The 19,564-nt window shown below is 41.6% G+C and overlaps 1 protein-coding gene and 1 pseudogene across 5 annotated transcripts in view; one reads left to right on the top strand and one right to left on the bottom strand.

Moving 5' to 3' along the window:
* Positions 1-19,564, top strand: part of RNGTT (RNA guanylyltransferase and 5'-phosphatase) — a 425,603-nt gene that overhangs the window by 323,809 nt on the left and 82,230 nt on the right. For all 5 annotated transcript variants that reach the window (XM_053591687.1, XM_053591688.1, XM_053591692.1 and 2 more), the window contains one exon: positions 4,457-4,523. In XM_053591687.1, coding sequence (XP_053447662.1) covers positions 4,457-4,523 — 67 coding nt within the window. The remainder of the gene's footprint in view (positions 1-4,456; positions 4,524-19,564) is intronic.
* On the bottom strand, positions 7,628-7,721 carry LOC128587030 (uncharacterized; annotated as a pseudogene).

Here is a 19,564-nt window from a genome sequence, read left to right as displayed (position 1 = left end):
GCTATTAATATTATTTTAGTGACCTGTAATATTCATCGGTCCTTAAAGTAGAATATAGGGAACAGAGGATGTTCTCAGGAGATTAACTTACTTTATAGAATTTAAGTTGCTTTGAGAGTATTCTTTTATGGTCTTACTAGAATTAGACCATGTCAGTAGAGGGTAATCACTTAACTACCTCACAGCTGTCACCTGGTGACAATAATTATAAGACACCATTGAGTCTCCGAGGTATTCCAGTTTTAGAAATGTTAAATCATGAATAAATTCATGTACTGGAATTGTCGAAATACGTTCTTTAAAGTCATTAACTGAATTTCTTCTTCTTTCTTCTTCTTTTTTTTTAAATGAGGTCTTCCTATGTTACCCAGGCTGGTCTTGAACTCCTGGACTCAAGAAATCTTCCTGCCTTAGCCTCTTGGGTAGTTGGGATTATAGGCATACATCACATCACTGCATCTGGCACTAACTGAATTTAAAAGAGATGGTTATGACAATCTAGCATTCTAATTTTCTATGATTAGACCAGTATTACACACTGAGAATTTTTTATTTGATTATTTTGAACTTGCAAATTTATTTATTTATAGAGATGGAGTTTCACTTTGTTATTCCTGGTAGAGTATTGTGGCATAATAGCTCATAGCAACCTCAAACTCTTACTTGTGATCAAGCGATTCTCTTGTCTCAGCCTCCCGAGTGGGGCTACAGGCACCCACCACAATGCCCAGCTAGTTGTTTGTTTGCTTGTTTTTTTTTAAGAGATGGGGTCTCCCATTTGCTCAGGCTTGTCTTGTACCAGTGAGCTCAGACAGTCCACCTGTCTCGGCCTCCCAGAGTGCTAGGATTTCAGGCCACCACACCCAGCATTATTTACTTTAGATAATGCTCAGTGTTCCATTCTCAGATTCCTACAGCAGCATTTATACCATCCTAGAGATCATTAGATTCTGTTGCCTGTCTTCAAAGATCATCAGCTATCACTGTCCAGATTCTGAGAGTTGTTGTAGTCTAGTGGCTTTGTGCAAGGAGTACTAACAATTCTTTTTCTTTATGTACAGTCATATTTAGACTGGAGTTGTGTCCATTTATTAACAATGTACATTATGCAAAAAGTTATGATAAAATAAAAAGGAGATATGTCTACATTTGCTTGATTAACAGGGAATATTTAATTATGTCCTACCCATATCCTGCACCACTAGCAGTTCATCTCTGTATGTTCCAATAGCATAGTTCCAAAGGTGGCATTTCTTCATTCCCAGTCCTTTTAGAATTTGGGAATAGGAAGGAAGGCATGATGCACAGATGGAAATAAAGCGTATGGCATTTAAAATTCTTACGGTTCCAGACTTTCCTTGGGATCTCATCTCTAGCTAAATTATCCTTTACTCCATTTATTTACTCTTTGTCTCAAATCCTTGGTATTCTCGGGTTTTGTTTAAATTTCTCCCTTTGTGTTTGTTACCCACGCTCTAAGCCTAAGCCTACCTACAGATTTCTCCGTAGCAAGCTCTTCTTATTCAACTATTTTCCAATATATACCTCTTTTTATTTTTTTCATTTTTTTTTTTTTTTGCAGTTTTTGGCCGGGGCTGGGTTTGAACCTGCCACCTCTGGCATATGGGGCCGGAGCCCTACTCCTTTGAGCCACAGGCACCACCCTCAATATATACCTCTTATCAGAAGATATCTTTTTTTGTTACCCTCGGTAAAGTGCTGTGACTTCATAGCTCACAGCAACCTCAAACTCTTGGGCTCAAGTGGTTAGGACTGCAGATGCTTCCACAATGCCTGGCTATTTTTAGAGACGGGGGTCTCGCTCTTGCTCAGGCTGGTCTTGAACTCATGAACTTAGGCAATCTACCGCCTTGACCTCCTAGAGTGCTGGGATTACAAGTGTGAGCCTCTGCACCTGTTAGGGTTATTTATATGTTAGGTTTTCCTGTTAGATTTTGATACTGAATTATTCAGGTTTATATTATTATATTATCTCCTGTATGCATGCAATGAATGTTTTTTGAATTGAAGCCTTGGACATTTTAGATATATACATAACTTCTTTTAATTCTTTTCCAACAGACAGTAGAACCTCCATAGCTGACCGCCTCCCTAAACTGACCACCTCCTTAAGTTGACCTAATTTTTGTAAACTGGATGTGCATCACATGTACATATCAGTACAGTAGGCCTAGTTCGCTATGTTGACCAGTGTTCCAGTCCTCTTGATGGTCAATTTTCAAAGGTCTACTGTATATTAATAGTTCAGTTGACCCTTGAAAACAGTGGGGCTTAGGTACACCAAGGCCCTGCACATTCAAAAATCCACAAGAACTTTAAACTCCCCCATAACTTAATAGCTTACTGTTGCTCAGAAGCCTTACTGATAACATATACAACTAATTAACACTGATTTTGTATGTTGCATGTATTATACACTATATTCTTACAATAAAGTAAGCTGGAGAAAAGAAATTGTTACTTAAGAAAATCATAAGAAATAGAAAACATATTGACCATTAAATGAAAGAGGTTCATCATAAAGGTCTCCATTCTTGCCATCTTCTATTGAGTCGGCTGAGACAGAAGCAGAGGCAGGTGCACTTGGAGCAGTTTTATTGAAAAAAATCGTCATGGGCAGTTCAAACCTGTGTTGTTCTAGGACTGTGTAATTTTGTTAGATTTACTAAATACATTTACATTTTCATTTGTTGCAACCTGAAGGAACCAGGCGACCCAGCTACTTGGTAGACACCTCCGCTCCCTGGAGCCCCCAGTCCCAGCAGGGCTCAGGGAAGGCGGGTGGGGAGGGGAAGGTGCCACATGGCCCCATCCACACTGTCCCAGTTCGCACTCCACCGCCACCTCCCCGTACCCGCGCTTCCTGCTGCCTGCGGGTGGGAGAGCGGAGGACAGCCAATGGTCGGTCAGATGGACCTAACCCAGGGTGCTTGCAGCGCCAGATATGCAACCCTTGTGTTGAGAGCTATGTTAGCATTTTTAACTGTGAGACTATTCAACCATCTACTGTTTAATCTGAGCTGCCATAACCCTCAGTGAGGTATTTTCTTGCTTATTCATGTCTGTATCACATACTTCCTCCCCTGAGGAAGGGCTGGAAAATCTTTCATACACTCCTGGTTCCCAACTCTCCTCAGGTTCAGGTTCCCACTGAACCTCACTATCCTCCTCAATTTCAAATTCTGCTTGAACATTACCTCCTTCCTTAGTTTCTAATTCTTGCGACTCCCCAAACAGGAAGTTACCCATTGTTTTTGTTAAATCTTTCTGCGTATTATTTACCAAAGGCCTGGCTTATTCAGAGCGAAGTTCCTTTGATTCTAGATTGGCCAAAAGGTCCCACTTACTCTATGTGGAGTTTCCCTCTGGGACTTCTTTCCGCTGTCTACCGAAGGCTTCACTTGCTTCCGAGTGTCCTTTTTCCCCTTCTGTCTGAGTCCCTGGTGTCCTACTGTATCCTGCTGACTGCTCCAGATGTCACAACCCCTACCGCCCTTGTCTTGGTCGCTGCAAGAAAGAACTAGGCATGACAAAGATTAGAAGTACAAGCTTGCAGGAGGCAGGCTAACCTTAAGTGCAGGGTAGCCCTGAACCCCCTCCACAACAGCTATTTTTTAAGGTTATACACAACAGGTGTGGAGAGTTAAGGTAATTACAGAGGAGGGCTGCATGCCTAAGGATTGCCACGTGCTATTTCTCACGTGTTCTTTCCCCACAACCCCCATGAAGAAGTATCAAGCATTGGGCGGTGCCTGTGGCTCAAAAGGGTAGGGCACTAGCCCCATATGCTGGAGGTGGCAGGTTCAAACCAAGCCTCGGCCAAAGATGGCAAAAAAAAAAAAAAAAAAGAAGTATCAAGCATCAGTGTTTAACACATGCTTACTAACGAGTGACTGATCTTATCTTATTCTGGAACACTGAGTTTCTTGGGGGATTGCCCCTCCTAGGTCACAAAACATCTCTAGGCTTGCCTGAAGACTATCCTATTCTCAGCGTTTCCCTTTAATGTGATAAGAATCGGTAACTGTTCTTGTAAGCATGGTGTCCATTTGTCTACATTCAGTCACAACATTTTGCCTGTGATTTTCTAAAATATAAAGTAATGTTTTTGCTGGTTACTACTTCATAGCGTGAAAGACAAAAATAATTACATAATTTTTTCTTTTTCTTTCTGTCTTTTTTTTTTTTTTTTTTGCAGTTTTTGGCCAGGGCTGGGTTTGAACCCACCACCTCTGGCATATGGGGCTGGCGCCCTGCCTTTGAGCCACAGGTGCTGCCCAATTACATATTTTTTTTACAGTGTTATCTTTTATGATATAATAGATGTTATATGTATTAATGTCTATATTATATGTATTATATAAATTTTGTTAATTATACAGCCTTACATTTATGGAAGACTATTTTATAAATAATGTTTTTATTTTCTTCGTAGATTACTTCCTCAGAATGTTGGCCTTCTCTATGTCGGAGGTTATGAAAGACCCTTTGCACAAATCAAGGTATGACTGTTCATGTTTAGGGCACTTTCCTTGTGTTCACTGGTTCACAATTCATCAAGTACTTGCTAACACCCATCAGCATGTCAAAAATATTATGAATGTGAAGTAATAGTTTCATTGATGGTTGGATATTTCTTTCTTTCTTTCTTTTTTTTTTTTATTAAATCATAGCTGTGCACATTAATGCAATCATGGGGTACAATGTGCTGGTTTTATATACAATTTGAACTGTTTTCATCAAACTGTTTAACATAGCTTTCACGGCATTTTCTTAGTTATTATGTTAAGACATTTATATTCTACACCTAGTAAATTTCACACATACCCTTGAAAAATGCACCGTATGCGTGGTCCCACCAATTACTCTCCCTCCACCCAGCCTCTCCCAGCCCCTCCCTTTTCCCCTTATTTTTGGGCTATAATTCTTACATAGAAACAGTGAATGCATTGGATACTTTTTCTTCCATTCTTGAGATACTTTGCTAAGAAGAATATGTTCCAGCTCAATCCATGTAAACACAAAAAAGGTAAAGTCTCCATCTTTCTTTAAGGCTGCATAATATTCCATGGTATACATATACCACAATTTATTAATCCATTCTTGGTTCGATGGGCACTTGGGCTTCTTCCATGACTCAGCAATTATGAATTGGGTCCATGGGCACTTGGGTTTCTTCTATGACTTAGCAATTATGAATTGGGCTGCAATAAGCATTCTGATACATATATCTTTGTTATAATGTGATTTTTGGTCTTCTGGATATATACCTTCCTAGTAGAGGAATTGTAGAATCGAATGGCAGGTCTATTTTTAGATCTCTAAGTGTTCTCCAAACATCTTTCCAAAAGGAACGTATTTGCATTCCCACCAGCAGTGTAGAAATGTTCCCTTTTCTCCACATCCACACCAACATCTCTGGTTTTGGGATTTCGTGATGTGGACTAATCTTACTGGAGTTAGATGAGACCTCAAAGTAGTTTTCATTTGCATTTCTCTGATGATTAAGTATGATGAGCATTTTTTCATGTGTCTGCAAGGCCATGTGCCTGTCTTTTTTAGAGAAGTTTCTCTTCAAGTCCCTCGCCCACCCTGAGATGGGATCACTTGTTCTTTTCTTGCTAATATGTTTGAGTTCTCTGTGGATTCTGGTTATTAAACCTTTATCAGAGACATGACCTGCAAATATCTTCTCCCATTCCAAGGGCTGTCTGCTTGCTTTACTTACTGTGTTCTTGGCTGTGCAGAAGCTTTTTAGTTTGATCTGATCCCAGTATTTTTGATGTTGCTTCAATTCCCCAGGGGACCCTCCTCTTAAAATATTCACCCAGGCCGAATTCTTCGAGAGCTTTCCCTGCACTTTCTTCAAGTATTTTTATAGTTTCATGTCTTAAGTTTAAATCTTTAATCCAGTGAGAGTCTATCTTAGTTAATGATGAGAGGTGTGGGTTCATTTTCAGTCTTCTCCAGGTCACCAGCCAGTTCACCCAGCACCATTTGTTAAATAGGTAATGGTTTCCCCACTGAATGTTTTTAATTGGCTTGTCAAAGATCAAATAACAGTAAGTAGCTGGGTTCATCTCTTGGTTCTCTATTCCGTTCCATACATCTACCTTCATTGTGCCTGTACCATGCTATTTTGATCACTATCAATTTGTAGTATAGTCTGAGGTCTGGTAGCGTAATTCCTCCTGCTTTGTTTTTACTTCTGAGTAATGTCTTGGCTATTTGAGGTTTTTCCTGATTTAAAACAAAGTATTATTTTATCAGGATCTTTAAAATATGACAGTGGAGCTTTAATAGGGATTGCATTAAAATTGTATGTTGTTTTGGGTAGTATGGACATTTTAACAATGTCGATTCTTCCCAGCCATGAGCATGGTATGTTTTTGCATTTGTTAACATCTTTAGCTATTTCTTTTCTTAGAGTTTCATAGTTCTCTTTATACAGATCTTTCATGTCCTTTGTTAGGTAAACTCCCAAACATTTCATCTTTTTGGCACTACTGTGAATGGAATAGAGGCCTTGACTGTTTTTTTCAGATTTACTATTCTTGGTATATATAAAGGCTACAGATTTGTGAATGTTGATTTTGTAACCTGATACTCTGCTGTATTCCTTGATCACTTCCAAGAGTTTTGTGGTAGAATCCCTGGTGTTTTCCAGATACACAATCATAGCATCTGCGAAGAGCGAAAGTTTGATCTCTTCTGCCCCTACATGGATACCCTTGATTGCCTTTTCTTGCCTAATTGCGATGGCTAAGACTTCCGTTGCAATGTTAAAAAGCAGTGGAGACAATGGGAAGCCTTTTCTGGTTCCTGATCTGAGTGGAAATGATTTCAATTTAACTCCATTCAATACAATATTGGCTGTGGGTTTGCTGTAGATGGCATCTATCATTTTAAGAAATGTCCTTTCTATACTAATTTTCTTAAATGTTCTTATCAAAAATGGATGCTGGATATTATGAAAAGCTTTTTCTGCATCAATTGAGAGAATCGTATGGTCTTTGTTTTTAAATTTATGTGATGAATTATATTTATAGATTTACATATATTGAACCAGCCTTGAAACCGTGGGATAAAACCCACTTGGTCATGGTGTATAATTTGTTTGATGTGTTGTTGGACTCTGTTTGTTAGGATCTTGTCGAATAGTTTTGCATCAATATTCATTAGTGATATTGGTCTATAATTTTCTTTTCTTGTTGGGTCTTTTTCTGGTTGGGGTATCAGGGTGATGTTTGCTTCATAGAATGTGTTGTGGGGTAGTATTCCTTCTTTTTCTATATTTTGAAGAAGGGTGAGTAGTATAGGTCGTAGTTCCTCTTTAAAGGTTAGGTAGAATTCTGATGTGAAGCCATCTGGTCCCAGGCTTTTCTTTTTTCTTTCTGGGCTTTTCTTTTTAGGGAGATTTTGTATAGTTGATGCTATTTCAGAACTTGATACAGGCCTGTTCATCATTTCCACTTCATTCTGGCTAAGTCTTGGAAGGTGGCGTACTTCCAAGTATTGGTCAATTTCCTTCAGATTTTCATATTTCTGAGAATAAAGTTAATTGTAATATTCATTAAAGATTTTTTGAATTTCTTTTTTTTTTTTCCTCTGTGCAACCCACTTCAGTGCCAGCAGCCTATGGACACAGAGGCCAGGCAACAGTTCAGGGCCACAGTTTGCTCTGTCATGGGGCACTATGAAGGATTTTTTGAATTTCCAACGAGTCTCTTGTTATTTCATCATTACCATTCTGATTGATGAAATTAGAGATTTTACTCTTTTTTTTTGTCTGGTTAGGTTAGCCAAAGATTTATCTGTTATATTGACCTTTTCCAAAAACTGACTTTTTGATTTATTCGTCTGTTGTATAATTCTTTTGTTTTCATTTTCATTTAATTCTGGTCTAATTTTGGTTATTTCTTTTCTTCTGCTGGGTTTGGGATTGGAATATTTTTCCTCTTCCAGTTGTTTGAGATGTCCCATTAAGTTTTTAACTTCCTCTCTTTCTGTTCTCTTGAGGAAGGCTTGCAGTGCTATAAATTTTCCACTGTATTTGGGACTGTATTTGCAGTATCCCTAATTTGTGTCTTCATTATCGTTTTGTTCCAAAAATTGGTAATTTCCTTCTTAATCTCGTCTCTGACCCAGCTATCGTTCAGTATAAGGTTATTTAGCTTCCATGTTTTTGTATGAGTATGCAGATTACTGTTGTTACTGAGTTTGACTTTTATTCCATGGTCTGAGATCATGCAAGGAATACTTTCTATTCTTTTAAATTTGCTGATATTAGACTTGTGACTTAAGATGTGATAAATTTTGGAGTATGTTCCATGGGATTATGAGAAGAATGTGTATTCAGTGTTGTGAGGATGAAATGTTCTGTAGATGTCTGTTAAATCCAAATGTTTTTTTTTTTAATTAAATCATAACTGTATACATTGATATGATCATGGGGCATCATACACTCGCTTCACAGACCATTTGACACATTTTTATCACAACGGTTAATATAGCCTTTCCGGCATTATCTCAGTTACTGTGCCAAAACATTTACATTCTACATTTACCAAGTTTCGCAAATACCGCTGTAAGATGCACCACAGGTGTGATCCCACCGATCCCCCTCCCTCTACCAACCACCACCCCCCTCCCTTTCCCACTTCCCCCTATTGTTAGGTTGTAACTGGGTTATAGCTTTCATGTGAGAGCCCCAAATTAGTTTCATAGTAGGGCTGAGTACATTGGATACTTTTTCTTCCATTCTTGAGATACTTTACTAAGAAGAATATGTTCCAGCTCCATCCATGTAAACATGAAAGAGGTAAAGTCTCCATCTTTCTTTAAGGCTGCATAGTATTCCATGCTGTACATATACCACAATTTATTAATCCATTCGTAGATCGATGGGCACTTGGGCTTTTTCCATGACTTAGCGATTATGAATTGGGCTGCAATAAACATTCTGGTACAAATATCTTTGTTATGTTGTGATTTTTGGTCTTCTGGGTATATGCCCAGCAGAGGAATTACAGGATTGAATGGCAGATCTATTTGTAGATCTCTGAGTGTTCTCCATATATCTTTCCAAAAGGAATGTATTAATTTACATTCCCACCAGCAGTGCAGAAGTGTTCCCTTTTCTCCGCATCCACGCCAACATCTCTGGTCTTGAGATTTTGTGATATAGGGTAGTCTCAGTGGAGTTAGATGATATCTCAAAGTAGTTTTGATTTGCATTTCTCTGATGATTAAAGATGATGAGCATTTTTGCATATGTCTGAAGGCCGTGCGCCTGTCTTCTTCAGAGAACTTTCTCTTCAAATCCCTTGCCAAGCCTGCGATGGGATCCCTTGTTTTTTTCTTGCTGATGCGTTTGAGTTCTTTGTGGATTCTGGTTACTAAACCTTTGTCAGAGATATACCCTGCAAATATCTTCTCCCATTCTGAGGGCTGTTTGCTTACTTTACTTACAGTGTTCTTAGCTGTGCAGAAGCTTTTTAGTTTAATCAAGTCCCAGTAGTGTATTTTTGAAGCTGCTTCAATTGCCCGGGGGGTTCTCCTCATGAAATACTCACCCAGACCAATTTCTTCAAGGGTTTTCCCTGCATTCTCCTCTAATATTTTTATAGTTTCATGTCTTAAGTGTAAATCTTTAATCCAATGAGAGTCTATCTTAGTTAATGGTGAAAGGTGTGGGTCCAATTTCAGTCTTCTGCAGGTTGCCAGCCAGTTCACCCAGCACCATTGGTTAAATAGGGAATCTTTTCCCCACTGAATGTTTTTAATTGGCTTGTCAAAAATCAAATGGCGGTAAGTAGCTGGATTCATCTCTTGGTTCTCTATTCTGTTCCAGATATCTACTTCTCTGTTTTTGTGCCAATACCATGCTGTTTTGATCACTATCGATTTGTAGTAAAGTCTGAGGTCTGGTAGTGTGATTCCTCCTGTTTTGTTTTTATTTGTGAGTAATGTCTTGGCTATTTGAGGTTTTTTTCTGATTCCATATAAAACGAAGTATTGTTTTTTCAAGATCTTTAAAATATGACAGTGGAACTTTAATAGGGAGTGCGTTGAAATTATATATTGCTTTGGGTAGTATGGACATTTTGATAATGTTGATTCTTCCTAGCCATGAGCATGGTATGTTTTTCCATTTGTTAACATTTTCAGCTATTTCTGTTCTTAGAGTTTCATAGTTCTCTTTATAGAGATCTTTCACATCTTTTGTTAGGTAAATTCCCAAATATTTCATCTTCTTTGGCACTACTGTGAATGGGATAGAGTCCTTAACTGCTTTTTCAACTTGACTGTTGCTGGTGTATATAAAGGCTACCGATTTATGGATGTTGATTTTGTAACCTGAGACGCTGCTGTATTCCTTGATCACTTCCAGGAGTTTTGTAGTAGAGTCCCTAGTGTTTTCCAGATACACAATCATATCATCTGCGAAGAGCGAAAGTTTGATCTCTTCTGACCCTATATGGATACCCTTGATCGCCTTTTCTTCCCTAATTGCGGTGGCTAAAACTTCCATTACAATGTTGAAAAGCAATGGAGACAATGGGCAGCCTTGTCTGGTTCCTGATCTGAGTGGAAATGATTCCAATTTAACTCCATTCAATATGACATTGGCTGTGGGTTTGCTGTAGATGGCCTGTATCAGATTAAGAAAAGTCCCTTCTAGACCAATTTTCTTGAGTGTTCTGATCATGAAGGGATGCTGGATTTTATCAAAAGCTTCTTCTGCATCAATTGAGAGAATCATATGGTCTTTGTTTTTTAATTTGTTTATGTGCTGAATTACATTTATAGATTTACGTATATTGAACCAGCTTTGAGACCCTGGGATAAAACCAACTTGGTCATGATGTATAATTTGTTTGATGTGTTGCTGGATTCTGTTTGTTAGGATCTTGTTGAATATTTTTGCATCTATATTCATTAGTGATATTGGTCTATAATTTTCTTTTCTTGTTGGGTCTTTTCCTGGTTTGGGGATCAGGGTGATGTTTGCTTCATAGAATGTGTTGGGTAGTCTTCCTTCTTTTTGTACATTTTGGAACAGGTTGAGTAATATAGGTACTAATTCCTCTTTAAAGGTTTGGTAGAATTCTGACGTGAAACCATCTGGTCCCGGGCTTTTCTTTTTAGGGAGGTTTTGTATAGTTGATGCTATTTCTGAACTTGATATGGGTCTGTTCAACATTTCCACTTGATTCTGGTTAAGTCTTGGAAGGTGGCGTGCTTCCAAGTATCGGTCAATTTCCTTCAGATTTTCATATTTCTGAGAATAAAGTTTCTTGTAATATTCATTAAGGATTTTTTGGATTTCTGATGAGTCTGTTGTTATTTCGTCGTTGTTGTTTCTGATTGATGTTATTAGAGATTTTAGTCTTTTTTTTTTCTGATTAGGTTGGCCAGAAGTTTATCTATTTTATTGACCTTTTCAAAAAACCAGCTTTTTGATTTATTGATCTGTTGTATTATTCTTTTGTTTTCAATTTCATTTAATTCTGCTCTAATTTTGGTTATTTCTTTTCTTCTACTGGGTTTGGGGTTGGAATGTTCTTCCTTTTCCAGTTGCGTGAGATGTCCCATTAAGTTGTTAACTTCCTCTCTTTCCGTTCTCTTGAGGAAGGCTTGCAGTGCTATAAATTTCCCTCTTAGAACTGCCTTTGCAGTGTCCCAGAAGTTCTGATAGTTTGTGTCTTCATTGTCGTTTTGTTCCAAAAAATTGGCGATTTCTTTCTTAATCTCATCTCTGACCCAGCTATCATTCAGCATAAGGTTATTTAACTTCCATGTTTTTGTATGGGTATGTAGATTCCTGTTGTTACTCAATTCAAGTTTTATTCCATGATGGTCCGAGAAGATGCATGGAATAATTTCTATTCCTTTAAATTTACTGAGGTTAGACTTGTGACCTAAAATGTGGTCAATTTTGGAGTAAGTTCCGTGGGCTGATGAGAAGTATGTGTATTCAGTTTTGTTGGGATGAAATGTTCTGTAGATGTCTGCTAATTCTAAATATTGGATGGTTAGGTTTAAATCTAAGATTTCTTTGCTCAGCTTCTTTCTGGAGGATCGATCCAACACTGCCAAGGGAGTGTTGAAATCTCCGACGATTATGGAGCTGGAGGAAATCAAGTTGCTCATGTCTGTTAGAGTTTCTCTTATAAATTGAGGTGCATTCTGGTTGGGTGCATAGATATTAATAATTGAGATCTCATCATATTGAGTATAACCCTTAACAAATATGAAGTGACCATTCTTGTCCTTCCTTACTTTTGATGGTTTAAAGCCTACTGTATGTGCAAATAAAATTGCAACACCTGCTTTTTTCTGATTACCATTTGCCTGAAATATGGATGACCATCCTTTCACCCTGAGTCTGTATTTGTCTTTTAAGTTGAGATGTGACTCTTGTATGCAACAAATATCTGGTTTGAGTTTTTGTATCCAGTCAGCTAACCTATGTCTCTTTAGAGGACAGTTTAAGCCATTCACATTGATGGAGAGTATTGATATGTCTGGTGGAATTTTGGGTATCGAGTTTTTCAAAGGTCCAGTGGACATTTTTAACCCTTTCGCCAGTGTGGAAGTTGGAGTTTGATCCAAAGTTTCTGAGTGAGTTTACTTTTGTGGTATAGGATTGGGATGGTCATTGTGGAGGTTAGGTCTGAGAACATCCTGAAGAGCTGGTTTACTTATGGCAATTTTTTTCAACATATGAATGTCATTGAAGTATTTAATTTCTGTTCAATCCTATTGCAACTTCAACTCTGGCTTGTAGTCTCAGCTGTGTGGAAAAATCAGCAATGAACTCACCCCGCGTGCCCCCCTCTGGCCCCAGTTCGAGAAGGAGAATCAAACCTTCCTACAACCGCACACCCAGGGCACCGCCTGAAAAGTCGTCAGTCTATTAGCCCAGTTCAAAAGGTCCAAATCAACTGTCTCAATTGGCACCTGTCTCGGGTGGGAGAGTTCAAGAGGTCTCTGGGAACTGGATCACAGGGGCCTGGTGACTCCTCTGACACGGCTCATCCCAGTGCAGCGTGGAATCAGGAGGAGCCACCCAGGAAACAGAGCAGTCTGGGAAGGTTGACGTCTCATTCCCCACTTTGCCCCTCCGTCGGACCCAGTCACTGGTATCTCTGCAGATGGCTAACCCAGTTGCCTGCAGTGAACAGACACTCCAGGGGTTTGCACCTGCCTGAATCGCAAGGACGTCTGCCAGGCCCCTGCAGACTGCCGCTATTTAGCAGGAGGAGATGGGGCCTGACATCTTTTGAGTGCTTGATGCTGGTGATGGGAAGGAGGTGTTCACTCAGGTTTAGCCCCGTCCCTTATGGGTGCTGTTAAGAGAACAGAACAGACAACTTTGCGGGGTTCTGTCTCTGTTCCTGCCGAAATCGCCTACAGAAGACAGGCTGTTCTGAGTTCAAACGTCTTTGCTGCTGGAGGTTTGTGTCCTCTTTGCTGCTGAAGGCTTGCGTCTGATCACCTCTCTGGGTTGGCCCCGCCCTGGAAGCTTCCTGGGTTTGTGAGCAGTGTCAGGAAATCCCCCGCTCACCAGTGGCCTCCTCTGGTTGCCCAGGGAGACGGGGTGTGGCCTCAGAATATCCAGAAGTGAGCCGTTCTGCAGCTAAAGAAAAAATGGCTGTTGCCCTGCCTCCAGGGAACTTCCGCTCTGGTGTAGGCACTCAGCTGACCCTTTTCTCTTCTGTCTCGCGCCCCAGAGAGCATAAACTGAGCAGCCACAGTTTATGCTGGGTCCACACCCCTCGAGAGATCCCCCAAGAATCCGAACTCTTGGGGGACAGGCCCCCAGACCCTGAGTGGGAGTCGGGGCGAAGCTAGAGTTTCATTCAGTTTTATGCCCGGCCGTACTGTTGACCGCCCGGGGAGGGCTGCTGCAGCACACCGCAGGGAAGTGCCACCAAGGCTTGATTTCCCCTCAGCAGAGTGCCCTCTCCTCGCTCATGTGTCTCAGAGTCAGCGCTGACCTGACGCAGCTCGGGCACTGTGCACTCCCCTCGAGAAATCACCCAAGGATCCGAACTCCTGGGGGATAGGCCTCCAGACCCCGAGTGAGAGTAGGGGCGCTCAGCGGGGAAGCTAGAGTTTTATTCAGTTTTGTGCCCGGGCGTAATTTTGCCCGGGGAGGGCTGCTGCACAGCACCGCAGGGAAGTGCCACCGAGGCGTGACTCCCCCTCAGCCCGGTGCCCTCTCCTCGCTCGCGTGTCTCAGAGTCAGCGCTAAGCAGTCGGGGCTCGGGCACTGTGCGCTCCCCTCGTGAAATCACCCAAGGATCCGAACTCCTTGGGGACAGGCCCCCAGACCCCGAGTGAGAGTGGGGGTGAAGCTAGAGTTTCATTCAGTTTTATGCCTGGCTGTATTGATGCACGGGGAGGGCTGCTGCACTGCACCACAGGGAAGTGCCGCCGAGGCGTGACTCCCCCTCAGCCGGGTGCCCTCTCCTCACTCGCGTGCCTCAGAGTCAATGCTGACCAGTCGCAACTCGGGGACTGTCCACTCCCCTTGAGAAATCACTCAAGAATCCGAACTCCTGGGGGACAGACCTCCAGACCTCAGTGGGCGGGAGGGGAGTGTTGGGGATTCATGGTTGCCGGCAAAGGATTTTTAAAGTTTTATTCAGTTTTATGCCCGGCATTAGAAGGCCACGGCACCCCAGTAGGGCGGAGGTAGGTCCAGTTTTTAGAAGGTCTCTCCTGTGGAGTGTAGTGGGAGGGCCTTTAATTTCTGCCTGCTTGTTTAATTGTGGGGCTCTTGAGCCGGTCTCATGGGGAAGGGGGACTCCCGTCCGCTTGGTGGTGGATTTTCTACCTTTTATTTGCGTCCTTGTGATCACAGCTTGCCTCAGCGGTGTTGATGTTTGTTCTTCAACCTTCTCTCTTGGTGTGGCTCAAGTCCACCAGGATACTTATTAAATTCCTGTCCCTTAACTCTCCTTCTGGACGGGAGCCTCTGTTGAAAGCTGGCTTCAGTGCGCCATCTTGTCTCCCTTCCGTTAAATCCAAATGTTGAATGGTTAAGTTTAAATCTAAAATTTCTTTGCTTAGCTTCTTATTGTAGGATCTATCCAACACTGCCAGAGGAGTGTTAAAATCTCCGACTATTATGGAGCAGGAGGAAATCAAGTTGCTCATGTCTGTTAGAGTATCTATTATAAATTGAAGTGAATTCTGGTTGGGTCCATAAATGTTAATAATTGAAATCTCATCATGTTGAGTGTTACCCTGAACAAATATGAAGCGACCATCCTTATCTTTCCTTACTTGTGTTGGTTTAAAGCCTATTATATCTGCAAATAAAATTGCAACACCTGCTTTTTTCTGATTTCCATTTGCCTGAAATTTAGATGATCATCCCTTCACCCTGAGTCTATATTTATCCTTTAAGGTAAGATGAGATTCTTATATGCAGCAGATATGTGGCCTGAGTTTTTGTATCCAGTCAGCCAACCTGTTCCTCTTTAGAGAACAATTTAAGCCATTCACAGTAATTTAGAATATTGATAAGACTGGTTGAATTTGGGTATTGAGTTTTTTGAAAGTCCAGTGGACCTTTTTAATACTTTTGCTACTGTGGAAGTTGGAATTTGATCAAAGGTTTTTGAGTGAGTGTACTTTTGTGGTGGGGGATTGCGCTGATTGTTACGGAGAATAGGTCTGAGAATATCCTGGAGAGCTGGTTTTGTTATAGTAAATTTCTTCTATGTGTGAATGTCATAAAAAGTATTTAATTTGTCCATCATAAATGAAACTCAGTTTAGATGGATACAGGATCCTGGGTTGAAATTTATTTTGTTTTAGGAGATTAAAAGTCAATGAGAACCCTGTTCTAGCTTGAAAGTTTTCAGGAGAGAGATCTGCAGTCATTCTAATATTCTTCCTCTTGTAGGTTATCGTTTTCTTACATCTGGCTGCTTTCAGAATTTCCCCCTTCATATTGATTTTAGTAAAGTTAATTATGATGTGTCTTATTCGGGTTGAGTCATGCTGAGATTCTGAAACTGTCTGCTATCTGAATTTCAGAATCTCTTGGCATGTCTGGAACATTCTCCTTCATGATGTCATGAAGAAGGGCCTCTGTGCTTTGTGAAGCAACTTCGTTGCCTTCAGGATTTCCTATAAGGCAAATATTACTTTTCTTCTAGTTGTTCCAGAGCTCTCTGAGAGAATGATCTGTTCTTGCCCTCTATTTCTCTTACTCTTTGAGCACTTGGGAGCATTCAAAAGCTGTGTCTTCGATGTCAGAAATCCATTTTTCTGCTTGCTCCATTCTATTACTGAGGGATTCTACTGTATTTCTCAGATATTTAAGGGCTGCAAATTCTTGTGTCAATGAGCCAAAATCTTCAGTGATTTTGTCTTTGAATTCATTGAATTCTGAGACAACTTTTGAAGTACTTCTGGAATTTCTAATTCCAACTTCACCTCCATTCTATTAGTCTTATTTGCTATCGTAACTCTGAATTTGATCTCTGACATCTCAGCCATTTGTTTACAAATGGGATCTTCCCTTGTGTCCACTGTATTGTTCCTTGGGGGAGTTCATCTACTCTGGTTATTCATGTTACCTGAGTTTTTCCGCTGTTTCTGCCCCATGATTATTTTACACCATTTGGCTAGATGAACAGATATGGTGATGTTGGGTTGCGGGGCTCCTGGAGTTGTGATTAACCAGCCCTTTGCCCAAGAGCTGTGACTGATGTCTGTACCTTTTCCCTGAGAGCTTTGCAAAGGACCCGTACAGTGCTATGGCCTGAGACACTGGGGACTTACTTGGTGTGGTTGGGCTAAGTAGCTCTGTTTTGTTTTCAGCTGGTCTGTGTCCTACCCTAGTGAATTAGTTACTCTGGGTTGAAGTCTCAGCTGTGGAGAAATACCAGCAACTAAGTCACTCTGCCCTCCATGGGCAACAACTTGAAAAGGAAAATCAAACCTTCCCACAGCCACATACCCAGGGTATCACTTTGGATAGTCCTCGGGTGAATGGTCCAGTCCGAGAAATCCAAATCACTTGTCCCAGTCAGCACCCAGTCTCAAGTGAGGGAGTTCAAAGGGTCTCTGGCAACCAAATAGCAGGGGTTTGCTGGCAACTTGAGTGTGCTTGTTCTGGTGCTCCGTGGAGTCAGAAGGACCCCTACCCCCAAGCAAATGAATTAGGCTGGGAAGGTTGATGCCTCCTTCCCTACCTTGCACCTCTGTCACACCCAGTCACTGCAGGGCTATGACCCAGTTCCCTCCAATGAGCAGATGTTCCATGCGGTTTGATCCTGCCTGAGTCACAGAGAGATCTTATGTCTCCTCTGCTAGGCCTCTGCACTCTGCCACCATCTGGCAGGAGAAGCTGAGGCCTGACAACCTTGGGTGGTTATGGAAGCTGAGTCGGTTTACTCAGTTCCAGCCGTGCTTTTGATTGATGTTGCTGACACATACTTGCGCAGAATTTGTGATTCTGTCCTGGCTATATTCCCCTGCAGACCAGGTGCTGTTTGAGTTCACAGAAACTGCAACTCAGCCCCAGTTTGTGCCACTGCCCAGAGGTGGTGTTTTCTATCTCCCCTGCTGTCTGTGTTGGGGCAGTTGTGGTTAGAACTCAACTCGGCTGGGAGTTTCAGCCTGGGCCTGCCTGCCTTTGTCTCAGCTATGATCCCCTGAGAGCCTGGGGTTTCTTAGGCTCACTGAAGCCCTCCTGGCACAGCCCCACCCTGGGAGTATGCCATCTCTGCACTTGTCTTTAATTCTCTGTCCCGCTGTGCTGTGCCTAAGCCGGTGCCTCAGGCATACCCTTTGCTTACGGGGCCTGCGTTACTGTCCCAGATCTCTTCTGCCAGTGTCTGCCACTGGAGAAGATGCCTGGCTTCCTCTGGTTGCCCAGAGAGACAGGGAATGTCCTTCCAAAATATCCCCAGGGGTGTGAACCCTATTGTTCCTGCTGCTGCTGCTGCTCTGTGCCAGGGGGCACCACCTCTCCCTTTCCCCATACGGTTCCTTCAGTCCACTGTTTTCTCCTTACCCCTGTGCGCACAATCAGCACAGACCTGCAACAGCCCATGCCCTGTCCACACCTCTCGAGAAAATGCCCAAGAATCTGGACTCCATCGGGACAGGCTTCCAGACCTCGGGGATAGAGTAGAGGGGAGTGCTGGGAGTTCAGAATTGCAGGTAGAGAATTTATACAGTTATATGCCCTGCAGGAGAGTGCCATGTAGTGGAGGGAAGGTCCAGTCACCCTAGTAGGGGAAGGAGGTCCAGTTTTTAGAGGGTCTCTCCCATGGGATAAAAAGGGAGGACATTTGAACTCTGCTCGCTTGTTTGTATGGAGTATACTGTGAGCCGTTCTCATGGGGGAGGTGACTCCCATCCACTTGATGAGGGATTTTGTACCTATTGTTTGTATCCTTGGGGTTGTAGCTCGCCTCAGCAAGGTTGATGTGCGTTCTTCAACCTTCTGTCTTGGCTCAGCTCCAAACCATCGGCTTACTTGCTAAACTTCTGTCCTTTAAGTCTCCTTCTTGACAGGAGCCTCTGTGGGGAGTTGGCTCCAGTCGACCATCTTCCCTGTGCCCCTGATGGTTGGATATTTCTGCTGAAAAAGTCACCCAGCTTTCCAAAATAACTGATTATTTTAATATTCTTGGACATAGTAGCATGGACTTAACACTGAAACAATTCAGTGATTAATTTTAAAGAGTACATTTGGAGCTGTTAATATTTCTTTTTTTTTTTTTTTTGTAGAGACAGAGTCTCACTTTATGGCCCTCGGTAGAGTGCCGTGGCCTCACACAGCTCACAGCAACCTCCAACTCCTGGGCTTAGGCGATTCTCTTGCCTCAGCCTCCCGAGTAGCTGTGACTACAGGTGCCCGCCACAACACCCGGCTATTTTTTTGGTTGCAGTTCGGCCGGGGCCGGGTTTGAACCCGCCACCTTCGGTATATGGGGCCGGCGCCTTACCAACTGAGTCACAGGCGCCACCCAGAGCTGTTAATATTTCAAATTATCCCTTTGGCATTAAAAAATTTTAACTGCTTTATTGAGATATGATTGATAAACTATACATATTTAAAGTGTGCAGTTCAATACATTTTGACATGTTTTAACTTTTGCAACTATCATGACAATACAAATAATGAACATATCTGTGACCTCAAACAGTTTCCTTGTGCCCCTTTGAAATTTCTCCTTGCTCCCCTTTCTGCTTTCCTTCCTGCTCCCAGGCAACCAGTAATGTGATTTGTGTTTTATACATTAATTTGCATTTTCTAGAATTTTATATAAATGGAATCATACAGTATACATTCTCTCTTTTTGCCTCTTTTACTTGCATGATTATTTTAAGGTTTATCCACATTGTTAGACTTATTACTAGTTTATTCTTTTTTATTACCAAGTACTATCTCATTATATGGCAAAAGTTTCTTTATCCTTTTAGGTACTGATGGAGGTTTGTTTCTGGTTGTTTCTGGTTTTGGTGGAGTTGGCAACATTCTCTTCACAAACCTCCCTCACTG

Source organism: Nycticebus coucang, chromosome 5 (genome assembly GCF_027406575.1).
Source record: "Nycticebus coucang isolate mNycCou1 chromosome 5, mNycCou1.pri, whole genome shotgun sequence".
Classification (NCBI taxonomy): Eukaryota; Metazoa; Chordata; class Mammalia; order Primates; family Lorisidae; genus Nycticebus; species Nycticebus coucang.
The sequence above is the reverse complement of the archived record's forward strand: the minus strand, read 5'-3'. Positions and strand labels throughout refer to the sequence as shown.